At 37.5% G+C, this 14098-nt stretch overlaps 1 protein-coding gene across 1 annotated transcript in view; it reads left to right on the top strand.

Moving 5' to 3' along the window:
• The window catches only part of DNAAF5 (dynein axonemal assembly factor 5), a gene marked incomplete at its 5' end in the record, with an annotated part of 29702 nt that overhangs the window by 835 nt on the left and 14769 nt on the right, over window positions 1-14098 (top strand). Inside the window, 6 exons of the mRNA XM_080619101.1 lie at window positions 134-318; window positions 1172-1296; window positions 1729-1844; window positions 4970-5202; window positions 8043-8255; window positions 11020-11163. Of these exons, the coding sequence (XP_080475227.1) occupies window positions 134-318; window positions 1172-1296; window positions 1729-1844; window positions 4970-5202; window positions 8043-8255; window positions 11020-11163 (1016 nt within the window). The remainder of the gene's footprint in view (window positions 1-133; window positions 319-1171; window positions 1297-1728; window positions 1845-4969; window positions 5203-8042; window positions 8256-11019; window positions 11164-14098) is intronic.

The raw sequence follows: 14098 nt of genomic DNA, 5'->3' as shown, positions 1-14098 counted from the left end.
ACTTGTGTGCCACGCAAATGCAGCAACAGTAATCAGGCTGCTGTTCATACTGTTACAGAAATCATGTTACTCAAGATCTGTCACATGCAGAGAGAAAGGCACACTTGAAGTTTCTGTCTCTCTACCCTAACAGAGCACTTCCATATGCAGTCAGAATCTCTGATAAAACCCTTAATGCAAACAATATCGCACCAGCATTACCGAGTTCGTGTTGATGTAATTCAGGCTACTGGAGCAGTGATACAGTTTGGAAATGGGAAGGCTGTGGATGATGTTCTGTCTCATCTGGCTCAGAGATTTTTTGATGAAATTCCCAAGGTGTGCTTATTTATTTTTTTTTTCCCCTCCTGGATTTGTTTTCTATCTGTTTCTGGGTGGTTTGTTTGGTGCTTTCCTCCCTCACCCTTCCCAGTTTTCAGCTTTCATTTATTACATTAAGATATGTAAATATGTCACATACAGGCTTTGCCAGTTGTACACTGTCCAAACCCAAGGTTGACCACTTATTCATCTGCTGTCCAATTCTTCTGGCTGTGGATGTTTGTAGACATCTTTTTATTTAAATGGTTGCCTTCAATTCTGTCTTAAATTCTTACATTAAATCTCCCTGGGACTTGATTCTGTGGCCTTTTCAAGTGTTTAACAAACACTTCTGATATTGGTCCCTTCATAAGATGTGATTGAGGCAGTAATTTTAAAATGTGCAACTTAATCATAACTAAAATACTTTAATTTTTGAGTGGGTATATTGCCATTATTTAGGGAAGCTTCCTTTGTAGTGAACAGAGAAAATTGTCTTCTGGAGATATGGTTGGAAAGCTTCAAATTTCAAAGAAATGTACATTTCATATATTCTCAGAGAGATACCAAACATGAGAATTTAGGAGTTTCCTGAGTTAGGTTTGTATCTTGTTTTTTCTCTTGGAGACGTGCTTTTGTGCAGCAAATAGTCTAAGATTAATAAAGCCAGAGTGAGAAAACAAGAGGGAGCGTGATACCTTGCATATTACGTAAGTTGCTTGCTGCAGTGTGGAAATCCTCTGTTATTGTAACTTCTTCTGAGACTACTGATGCACTTTACCAAGTCTTATATACCAAAAGTAAATACTATTTTTTAATTTTTCTGGTATTTTCTTGGTATATTTAAAATAGTCTTTTTGTATCCGTGTAGGTTCGTCACGCTGTAACAACTGTCATCGGAGAATGGTTGTTGCACCTACGAGACAGATACTCATATTTTCACAAGTTGATCCCTTTGTTACTTGGCAGCTTTACTGATGAAATTCCTGAAAATACGTAAGCAGAAAATTTCTCTCCCCCCCCCCCCATGTAGTTGTCGTATGTGGAAGTGTTTCTATGTTCACAGATGTATTGCTTGGAGGAAGAAAACCCATCCAAGGGGTTTGTTTCTTTGGTTTTTCTTAAGCCCAAGATGACAGCATTATCCTCAGTAACTTTGGTTATATTATTCTTCTATGCTACATTCAAGTAAGTATGAGAGAGACGAAGACAGAGAGGTAGACAGAGACAGAATTATCCTTCGGAAGAGGTGACCTCTGTCCACTGAGTACAAAAGAAGCATAAACTCTCAATGTGCCTGGGTTAAATGGCAGGAATGCTTCTCATCCTTCCAGCTGAATTTAAGAAGTCAGATTTTTCCAGAAGTCCCATTTTAGAAGTTTTTAATTTGGGGGGCATGATGGTATAAAGCTCTTATTTTATGTCTAGGAAACTGGCTTGGACTTACTGGGAAAAGATAGGCTTGCAGTGGGAGAAGGAAAATGAAGATGATCTGAAGGATAAGATGGATTTTACTGTTTCACCATCTCATTATCCCAAAGGAGGTAAGTGTTGCAGTGAAAGTGGTTTCTACTTCCTGAATAATCCCCGAGAGCTGCAGTGCAGTAATGACTGCAGAGCCTGATGTGTAATATTTGTTACAAGATGTAATATTAGTTACTGTGTAGGGGTAGCATATATATGTATAAATATAATATATGGCATATATGTATGTAAAATTATGTTAAATTTAAATTAAAAAAAAACATGTTTCTATAGTAACTACACTATTTTTTTCCCCATTCATCCCAAAATGGATTTTGGAGAAAGAGTAAATAAAAATGCATATGCTGAAAAAGAGGTAAAGCAGTGGTGCAGAAGCAGCAGAAAATTCTATATTAGCCAGCAGCCAGGTGGGGAATGGCATAAAGAAGGAAGGGAAGGCAGGATGAAAGAAGCTGTGAGCTGAGTCCTTGAATAATGAAAACTAGACACAGCATTAATGATCCACAGAATTGGCATGGAAGAAATATTTGCAGTGAAATGATTTCAGGCTTCTTTGTGAGACACTGCAATGCTGACTAAAATCTGTCATCATAAATGAAGAACGTGGGAACAGAAACAGTGATTTCCTTTATTATACACAAAAAAATAAGATATGCAGCATGGGTAGATTACATTTTTAGTACCATATGATTTATTGGTAGTTTAAAACGATATGTTTTCAGTAGCTTGAAGCTTGTTTCCTGTCTCAGGTTCATAAAGTTAATGTTTAAGAATATGCACATGGGTGTTGGTGAGAGAAAGGATTTAAATGGGCCATTTATTGATTTCTATACTCATTTTTAACAGAACAAAAACTCTTTTGGTGTGAAAGAACAGGTTCATGCTTGACTTGTGCCTATGTGACAATCACATCACAGAATACCCAGCAGCAAAATCCTTTCCATGACAGTGGGTTCCGGAGTTCTCTCTTCTTTGAAATTACACCTTTTTTTTTTCCCCCCTTTAAAGTTGTTTTACTCAGTAATGCTTGAATGAAAGAAGCACTTCATAATGGTGACTGGTTTGACAGAATTGTTCAGCTTTGCAGGCAGTTGATCTGTTATCCTTTCCAATTTTTTTTCTTTCCTCCTTAGTTTATATCTAATACTACCTCAGGGGGTTGTAAATGGTAAAGAGTGCTTTTACATCCACTAGTGATGGCACAAACATATTTCTTTTTTTGGCAATCAGATAAGTTTTTAACATACGTAAACTAATGAATTTCAGTGTCTGAGCTCCAAGGACCATCATATAGTGATGGTCATAGAAGACTTCATATGCTAGTTCTTGAAATAGTTGTTACCATTTATATTGCTAATACTGTTACCCAGTTCCATTTTCTCCAGATGTATGTTGGGTTTTTTTGTGTGTGTAAAGTTTTGTTGGGTTTTTAGAAAGGGACATCCATCATTTACTTCATAATTAAATGATACGTACTTTCTGAAATAATCTTCTTAGCACAATAAATGTGTTTCATGAATTTGAGCAATATTCCATCCCTGCATTCAGTTGACTTTTTATGCATTATGCTTGGTAAAGGATGCAGTTAAGGCTTGAATGTGATGTATGTACACACACACATATATGCATGTAACTAAAGAATATTTTAAAGAAGTGACCTGATAATTTTGGACTTGAGTCCGAAGTTAATGGTGACTTTAAGATATAATTTGCTGCTTATCTTTACTTGCTAATTGTATGTCTTATTAACAGTCAGGCTTTATGTGGTAAAGAGAATAAAAATTGAGAGGGAAGAATGGATGGCTACTCAATCTTACAGATACAAAACTTTATCAGACACACCAGTGTACCTTAGTTCCAAGTAACAATTTATGGTGTTCTACCATGGACCATGAGTTGTTATTTGTCCATGCCCTCTCTTTCCCCTCCACAAACACTTGTGTTTTGGGGTTTTTTGATATTATAATGATGTATTTTAACACTTTGTTTCCAGTTCTTCTGTTTTATTTAATATACTGGAATATCTGTTTACAACTGTAAGTTTATAGTACATTTTACTTAACGATCTTTGTCCATCTGTCAAACTAATAGACTTGACATATTGAGCCCCCCTGTTCTTTGATCTCACAGTGACAGATATTGCAGGTCAGAGGAAGAATAGAGTTAGATCTCATACCTGGTGTCATCCAACCAACTGAACAGCTTTCCGCTGAGCAATAGCAGTCATTGCCTTAGGATACAGGTGCAGACAGTTTATAGCAGGGAAGTCTTTGACAGGAGTAGCTACAGGGATAAATGCCTGCATTTGAACATCTGAAATGGAGGAACTGCTGATAAAGAATGGTCTGAATTCTTTAAACAAAGTTCTGCCTCAGGTTGAATAGGATGCCAGTCTGTATTTGCTGTCTCAAGTTGATTTCTTTGTTTGACCTTTTGCTATCATTGTCAGTTTTCATAATCCAAAATGTTACCCTCCATTGACAAAAGAAGCAGCAATTTGTGTCCTGATGCTAGAATATTTTCTCCCCCTATTTTAAGTATTGCATAGGCATTTCATAAGCCTTTTGTATTCTTCAGACCATTCACTTTAGTCTGTTTTCATTTTAGCATTTGTAGTTACAGTGGCCAATACGGGAAATTATTGCATAATAGCTGCAATTCTTAAAATACTATCAGTTTGGTTGGCCTGATCACACAGCACTTGTAAAAGCCATGTACCCCTTCTACTTTTAACTTGCTAAATACACTTTTAACCTTCCATTTAGAGGGCACAACTGACATTCTTTGTTTTACTACAGTCTCTCCTGTACTATTTTTGACTTCTACCTTTTGCATTCCAGATTGTATTTAACTCAGTAACACCACAACATTTGCATGCAAACATCTTTCTTCTGTTTTATCGCTGTGTGTTTCAGTTTATTTTTTAATGGGATTTGTGTTACTAAAATTTAAAGGAAATCATTAAGCTGTGGCTTCCAAAGTGGGTAATGTGCCCTATTCATATAACTTAACTTCTCTTTCTCTTCCCCTTCTGTAAACATTTTAAATCATCATCCAGTAATAAATGCAAAAATTTTCAGAGAGCTGTGTGGAATTTAAATTCTGCACTATATAGTAAAGAAATGCAACTTTTGCAGGTAAATTCAGCAGCAGCATTTGGAATTTTTTGTTTGCTTTCTCCTAGTGGCTCGACCAGGACTAGGTTGTCGGGAACTTGTGTCAAGAAACCTCTCCAAAATTCTTCCTGGTCTCTGTCATGATATCACAGACTGGGTTGAAAGCACAAGAATAAAAGCATCCCAGCTTCTGTATACATTATTGCTACATGCAGAGGATCACATAACACAGCACATGGAGCTACTGCTTAGAACTTTGTACCAAGCATGCTTGGATGAAGAAAGCAATGTGGTTAAAAATGTAAGTTTAATCTGCTCAAGTATCTATTGTACACTGAATAACAACCCTATTCGTTATTCCTGAGTCCATTTTCTGCCAATTGACCTTACCTTAGGTCACTGAAAATTGCCCATGACTGAAAGATCAGAATCAGGATTTTAAGAATGTTAAAATTATGTGAAAATTTTACTTACTTACTATGCTAAGATAAATGTATTCTTATGTCACTGGTATGGAGACCAATAGTAAAGTTATTTAAATGCTGATTAGTTTATATGCCAACCCCATGAAGAATTGACAGTGATCTCTGTAAAAATGATAAGCAGTAGATTAAAGAATAAAAGCCTTGGAGCAACAACTTAAGTTTAAAAAACCATGCAGGTCATGCCCTTTTATGTTAATTTCAGTTACCTCCTCCTGCTGCATAATCCAAGCATAATCCCAACCAGATATTAAGCTGTGTTTATTCCATGTGATACCCATAGTCAGTGTTTGAATATTTCACTTACTGCTTGTAAAATGCTCTGCTTTCAACACTTTGATCAACAATAAATCAATAAAACAGATATAGTTGAGGACATTGGATAGATTTAGCAAAGGACAGACAGGTGATACAAATGTTTTTAGAATCTTAAGATAAAATCTTCTGTTCATATTTCTACACAAGGGAAAGAACATAGGTATAACAAACAAAATCTTACAGCTTTAGGAAATTTAAAGAATGTATTCTGCTTACTGGATACAAGTAGTCTAACTAATGTCCGAAAAAGTTATTTCCTAAATCAAAGCTTTTCTTTAGGTTCCTGCTATCAGTTGAGCTATATAGACCATGAAGTACATTTCTGAAATAGTCATTTTTCTTGCTTTTTCCTCTGCATTTTCTTGTTGTCTTTAGACTTAGTACTAATTGTTGTCTCTCTCCCTTATTTTTTCCTGAATTGTTTCTCTCCTTCACCCCAATCCTTACTCAGTTATCCCCTTCTAGCTATTCCACCCCTTCCACCTCACTTCTCAGAATCAGTGTCTGGCCTCTGTCCACATTGCCTTCCAGTGAGACTGAGCTTGTAAACTAAGGCAGTTACACACTGATCAATAGTAGAGAGAACTAAACCTGGAATACTGGCAGCAGTCTTGCTGTTTCAGAAAGGGGTATGTGGGCCTTAGGAAATCAATGTCCCAAGACTGAAGTAAGAAATATGTCACTATGGGTATACAGCTTCTCAGGTTCTTTAGTACTTGTATCAAATGCATATAATTAGAAGAATAAATCCACATAGCCTTGCTGTCCTGGTCGAATTTTATATCTAGTGCTTGTTGCTATGAATTCAAAAGTATGTGTTCAAGCAGCACATAGTTTTTCCTTGCCCTTATTTGACCGTACTTGTCTCAGAATTCTACCACTAATCTTGCAGGTGCTTCTAAGAGATTTATTCCCAATTAGCAGATGGTTTCTGTATTTAATTTTACTCTGTCTTGTGCCAGAATTTAAGATTCAGAAACTTTTGTTTCTGAATTCCTTTTATCTCCTTAGTGATGCTGCTTCCCAGGGTACTGTGACTATCTTCTCTGTCATTTGTCACTGTAGAACCCATTTCAGAGCAGCTACCAACTTGGAAAATGTGCATGTCTTTCTCCAGCATAATAATACCAAATGAGATGTATAAAAGACTAGATGGTCTCTTATCTTTTTTTCTTTTTTTTCCCCCACTGTTAAAATGAGCGGATAAATTGATGACTACAAATGTATAAATCCATATTGTATCAGTTCATGTTTTTGAACTGTTTAATTGTATTTTCCTCTTCTAGTTTTCAAAGCACTAAGAATCTTTTTCATTCTTTGTGGAAAATATGGAGGAAGACGAGTTCACATCTACATAGACTATAACTGTTTCAAGTTTTCACCTCTGTGAAAATAAACAGCTATATATAGTGCAGAGTTAAATTATAGAATTCATAGCTACATGCCTCTATCAAGACTGAAAAACCAGGATGATTCAAATGTTAATTAGATGTAATTAAAAATCCATTGCTAAATTGCTAGACTAGAAATTATCTACAAAAGGCAATAAGCTTTCATGTTCAGGGAAATGAGCTAACCATTAAATAAATGGGTTAGAAAGAAATGTTCCTGTTGCACAGGTAGTGGCACAGTAGTTGACTATATCTTTCTTTATTCATGCACCTGACTGTAAATACTGGGCATCAGTCAGGCAATAAGGTCTGGTGTGATGGTATTTCATGTAGAATACAACGTACTGTTATATCTGCAAGGTAGAGATGGTATCAAAGGGCGTGAGTGTCAGGGAGAATATACACTTATTTAAGCCTTTTCAGTTGAAGAAGTAAGAGACTGAAAGCAGTGGGCAGTTCCCCATGGCAGTGACTTCCCACTAAACCAAAACTGTGATATCAGTGTCAAAATATGGGGCACTAACAAAAAAAATTATTCTGTCAGGGTTTTATTGTTGCTTTTAGTAGATGAGTGGTAGATGCATTATGAGCATGGTTCAGAACACCATTTGGAGGACAAAATGCTAAACCACTAAATATGCAACATCTGGTTATCCTAAACTAGAAACTTCATTACATTAAAAGTTGTACACTTCATTTCTGTGCATTACTTTCTCCTGGAAGTTTGTCTGATGCTGAGAAGAGTGCTTGCATGTCTTATTTGAGTACTGAACACATGTCAAGAAGATTTCTTCATGCATATAATCATTACTGAGCAAGTGGAAAAGGCCTACAAGACAACTGCTGGAGCATTTAAAACAACAGCTGGAATGTTAAAAAAAGCCCATGATATGCTGAGTGGTCTTTGTGTTTTCAGGAAAATCTTCAAGTTATTCTTGTGCTTTTTTCAGTGTGTGAAAGCAGCAGAATTGATTGGAACGTTTGTCAGCCCTAAGGTGTCATTGAGATTAATCACATCAGCCTTTGATGAGACACCTAAGCCATCTTGTATAATGGTTCTAACTGCAGTGATTCGAGGCAGCCCAAAAGAAATCTTACAGCCTCATTTGGCTGATCTTGGGAACATGTTGTCACAAGATGGAGTTTGTCAGCGATCTGAAGAGGTAAGGATAACTGGGAAATGCACAACAGACTACAGTTTCAGACTGATGGTTTTCTAACGTATTTTTTCTCGTTCTCCCTAAATGCTCCTATTTCATCCCGCCTTTGCACACCTACCACACCCTATCTCAGGATATAGCTGTGGATGTATGTCTGAGACAAAATAGGAACTTCCCTGCCCTCCCTAGGCCATGTTGGGATCTCTTGGTCAAATCTGCTATTCTCAAAAACTCACTAGCAGTCCATCCTCTCAGCAGATGTGGGTTTGAGATTTGAGAACTGTTGTCAAAGGCTTCGTATGGTGGGAGGAAAATGAAAAGGCATGGTGGGGAGAGAAGAAACCGTTTAGTACATAGTGTACTAACAGAGGACTACCTTAGCTGATCCAGAGGCAGAATTTAACCCAGATTTTGAAATGTCATAGAATCATAGAATCATAGAATAGTTAGGGTGGGAAAGGACCTTAAGATCATCCAGTTCCAACCCCCTTGCCATGGGCAGGGACACCCCACACTAAAGCATGTCACCCAAGGCCTCATCCAACCTGGCCTTAAACACCGCCAAGGATGGAGCATTCACAACCTCCCTGGGCAACCCATTCCAGTGCCTCACCACCCTAACAGTAAAGAATTTCTTCCTTATATCCAATCTAAACTTCCCCTGTTTAAGTTTGAACCCGTTACCCCTTGTTCTGTCACTACAGTCCCTGATGAAGAGTCCCTCCCCAGCATCGTTGTAGGCCCCCTTCAGATACTGGAAGGCTGCTATGAGGTCTCCACGCAGCCTTCTCTTCTCCAGGCTGAACAGCCCCAACTTTCTCAGCCTGTCTCCACACGGGAGGTGCTCCAGTCCCCTGATCATCCTCATGGCCCTCCTCTGGACTTGTTCCAACAGTTCCATGTCCTTTTTATGTTGAGGACACCAGACCTGCACACAATACTCCAAGTGAGGTCTCGCGAGAGCAGAGTAGAGGGGCAGGATCACCTCCTTCGACCTGCTGGTCACGCTCCTTTTGATGCAGCCCAGGATACGGTTGCTTTCTGGGCTGCGAGCGCACACTGCAGCCGGCTCATGTTCATTTTCCCATCGACTGACACCCCCAAGTCCTGTGTTCACAATCCAAACAAGACCATGTATTTCAATCCTCATCAGTAAAAATTACCAAAAACTTTTCACGGTCCATTGTAAGTAGCATGTCAGGTTTTCCAAGAGAGATTCTTAATGTCAGCGTGGGTTTTTTGTTTTGTATTGTTAGCCAGTTTAAAAGTATGTATATTTAGGAGTATGCTCTGTAAACTGCTGCTTGGTTGCTTCTTCTTAAGTGAGAATCTATCTTATAAATCAGAAATTTACTCCTAAGTGTACCCTTAACTAATGCCTGAGCCTTTTCATTTTAACATTTTAAGAAAATTGCTGTAAGGAGGTGAGAGATTCTCTTCAGCGTGGAATGGAGATTTTTAACTTCAATTGCTCAGATGTGGAAATAGATCAGTTAGAGATGCACAAGAAGAATCCCTGAAATTTCCTCCACAAATGAAACCACAGCTTTCATTCCAGCAAAAGCTTGTTAAGCTTCTGCTTTTAAGATGACCAAAAAAGGTCTAGTGCTGGGCCTTCAGTAAACTCTTTAACTTCATGTCAGATGCAGACTTCCTTTTCAAACAGTTATTCGTGTGTGTCAACTGAATCTAGCGTAATTGTCTTTTTGAGCCAATGTAAGATACATATTTGAAGTTCTTCCCTCATTAGGTTTCTTCCCTAATGGAGTATGTGCCAGTGGTGCAGGAATTAACCTTAACCTCCATGAAGCCTGTGATGGTTAGGGACTCGTATAACTGGAAGCACTATAACCTGATTGTTCAAATAACAATTCCCTGACGTATATGTGCAAAATTGCCATGGAGTGTTAAGCTTACCGTTTCCATTTGGCATTAGATACAGTAGACACATTCATCTGCAGCTGAAGCATTTGGTGGAATTGTTCTGGCCTTTGGTCTTGGAAAAACAATCTTTCACTATTTTAGACAGCGAATGCTGCATAGACACTGTTTAGCTAAGGATTGACCATGTCCATGAGATTAATAACATTTATAACTAACCTATTCCTAGACTTGATTTATTTTTAGAAGTAAATTTGTAACAATAGCCCCTTCTGTTCATTGAATGCAATCTTGACAGTTTCATGGCACGTCTAATGTACTTTATCATAGAAGTTATTGCAAACTGACAACAATATTGACTTCACTGGTATCAGTTAGATCAAGATAACCTGAATTATATTGCATCAAATGAGATAGATTGCCTGAGATGAAAGCACATGCTCAGGTTTTCTTGGTTTACGTAGTTAACCATTATTGTTCCATTCAAATAGCCAAACATGGAAAAATATGTGAAAGAGTTGTAACAAATACCTTATTAATTAACAAATTGCACTTCAGAATGAGAAAATACTGTCAGTAAGTGTTCCAAAATGCTTTGATGTTTTTATTCACAATGGAATAATTGTGTGATTAAGAGCAGGGCCATTTATTTTGTTAACAGGACAAAGTATATACAAGCAAACAGTGTGGGAGGAAGGTTATATTGTACTCTAAAACAAGTAGAATATAGGTAATCAAAAGAACATGAAATTATCAATATGTTACCGATTTAGGGGCTTATACAGTGCACGGATTTTATTATTGTCATTTCTCATATCTCTTCCTTAAAGAGGCTGTTATATTTTCTAACAAAACATAACGAATGAATGCTTTTATTAAAAAACAGGTCTTTTATATGGAGCAGTTACTTTGTTGTGTACAAGCATTGACTGAAGTATGCCAGGAAGACTGCAAAGAAATTAGCTTGCAGCTAATGAAAGTTTTGGTGACAATAATGGCAATACCATGTTCTCAGCACCTTAAAGAAAAGGTAAACTACGAGCTGGTTTAATATTTTGCTGTGTTTCTGATTTTTCAATATTGGTAAGACAGTTTGTCTAAACAAAGCCATAATTATTTGTCTTGCTGTTAGGTTTAAACTGCAGGGATTCTTAACTAAGGGTTCATCCACAAAGATTGGTAGAGTTTGAAATTATTTGGTGTTGCATGACCTTGACTGTGCCCTCTGTCTGTCTCCTTATCTTTTTCCATAGCTGAAATTACTTTGGGTTTAGTCTGTTAAAAACAGGCTAAGGCAACTCCAGAAGAATAAATCCTTAAAATCTTACTTGTAAGAGCTAAGAATCTGTACAATACTATCAGTTTTGTTTGGGGATTGCTTGTTTTTCATCTGTGCATGTACATGTGTGTGTAGCAATATGTTTCAAAAATTATATAGAAACATAATAAACATTTAGATATACATACAACTTCAAACTAATCAAGTGTTATAATGAAAGAAGCATGAGGAGATACCTAGATTCTATGTTTAGTCCTAAAACTGTTCTGTTCATAACTGATCCTTATGGCACTGTCTGGTGGTTAGTTACTATTTAGTAGTCACTGTGAAGGCTGAAGGACATTATCATTTATCAGTCAAAATACTGATGTTTCTGCTTTGTCAGCTCACAGTTCATAGTTACTAGGTGCTGCATGTATTTCCAGGCAACAGTCTGAAGATCTCAGCTTAATGTTGGATCCTGCAATCCACAGAGCTGTAATTGAGATTGGCTGCAACAGAGATGAGGGTCTTACAGGTTCTTTCTTTTATGGGACTGGAAGAAAGGGTGGTGCTAGGCTTAGGTTAGGACAAAAGTTGAGGTTTAAGTCTAGGGCAGCTGTAGTGCCAGAAGAGCTGAATGCACTGTTGCATCTTGCAAACAATGTAAGACTAGAACATAAACTGATGTTTCTAAGGCAGATTTTAGCTCCTACATAATGATGGCTTGAAGTACATTACTGGAGCATGGGAAGCTCACTGGGCTAGAAGAACACTTTACTTGGGTGGATATTAATCACTGGGCCATGGTCTAGGTAAAGATGTTCAAGTGTTTATGCTTGTCCCTGGATTCTGCAGATCCGTGGCATGCTGTTGGTGCTGGTTGAACAGTTGATGCTTACTTTTTAGGTGGCTGTAAGTCACTGGATTATTGTTAAAGTTAGGTTACATAGAGGAGCACACAAATGGCTAGAAAAAAAAATCAGATTTATCTTCTGGCTTCTAAAGAACTATTCACCTATATAGATCAAGAGCACTACTAGTCTTAATAAAGTCTACTACTATTCTTATACAAAGATCAGCCTGTTTTAACAGTAGTTGACCTTTTTACCTCACCACCAGAACCAAAAGTTTAAATGTTGCAGGAATGCTTTAAAATCAAGGACATCTGCAGATGCTCTGGTAATAGATGAGCTTTTTTGGCTAACCATTATCTCACCCCCTTATTTTCTCTCTTCCTCTTTCTTCCCCAAGCTAAATATGAAATAAATCAGCAAGCAATCCTCATGTAGTGTAATTGTGACCTATCCAAGTTGTCTTTTTTTCAAACGTGTGCCTTAAATGTGATGGCTTTTCTACTTCCTTTTCTCTTGCTCCCAGGCACGGTATTCCAAAGGCCTGTGTAGCATCAGTATTTATGGCCCCATAGCTGACAGGCTGCCTCCATGAAGGCATAATGCTTAGAAAACTGTTCTGAAAGAAGTAAAATAGAACAAAGCTTAAAACAAGTATTGAAAAAGACTTTGGAGGTCAAAGAGGTACAACATGAAGATCTGTCTTGTGGAGAGCCAGTGCGAGGGTGGGATTTCTGGAGGGGTTAGTTTTGTTTTGTTTTAAACAATCTGTCCAAGCAAGCTTTGGACACATGGATCTGGTATGGTTTGCAGTATCTTGTCTGTTTAGCCCCACAGTGGTCTATAAAGTCAGCAATGTCCATTTAAAACCTTAAAAATTCATCCTCCTACAAAGAAAGCAGTTTTCGTGGAGATAAATCTTGATTTTCACATACAGAAAAGTTAATCTCCCAAGATTATTAAAGGTTTAAGATGTTCCTGCAGTTCAGATGATTTTTAAAGTTGACAGTACTTTGGATGAGAATCCTCTTTCTCATTAGCTTTTCTTTTAGCTAGACAGATAGAAAACCTGGCAACGAGAATACATAATTGCAGTGCTTCAGATTTGTCACAGAGACAAACATGGCTTGGATTTTTTGTTTTCTTTTTTCCCCAGTTACTGACTATTCTAAAACTTCAAAGTGAGCCGTACAACTTGCAGTAAGCAAGAAGTCCCTGTTAAAATAGCTTAAGACCGTATCGGACAAATGTATTTCAGCTGGCTTTACAAGTATAAATGTGTTGTTCAGAAATGGAGTCTGTGTTCAGCACCAAAAGATTCTGAGTGTAAACATAAATTATTCAATAACTTGCATTATAGAACTTCAATTGAGGCTTTACTACAAGGGGACAGCAGATCACAAATAGCAGGGGCCACAACTATTGTGACCTGATAGTGAACACTCAACAGTCTTGCTTGATTTTTGTCCCTTTTGCTTTGTGTTCCATCAGTGTTTCTGGTTGCTTAGGGCTAAAGAAAAAGATGGAGACCACCAACTGAGCACTTTGGTATCACGATGAGTGTGGTTTACAGCCCCAAATAGACTGAAGACATATCAGTTGTTAAAGAGTCTGTTAAACATGTATTGGGCTTGTCAGTGCTTCAACTGGTGACCTAAAGATAAGATTTTGTTTCATTGCCAGTGGCCTGTGTTATCTTGGCTCTTCTTTCAGCCATTATTAGCATGAAAATAATGTGTCATTAAACTTGCTAACTTTCAAATATAGGAAAGAAAATCACCCTTGCTATTTTTTTAAAACTCTGAGACACTTCTCAATGAGAAGATATGCATCAGTCTATTGGCATATTTAAT

This window comes from Psittacula echo (genome assembly GCF_963264785.1).
Source record: "Psittacula echo genome assembly, chromosome: 5".
NCBI classification, from domain to species: Eukaryota; Metazoa; Chordata; class Aves; order Psittaciformes; family Psittacidae; genus Psittacula; species Psittacula echo.
Note: the sequence above shows the minus strand (reverse complement) of the source record. Positions and strands in the feature narration are given on the sequence as shown.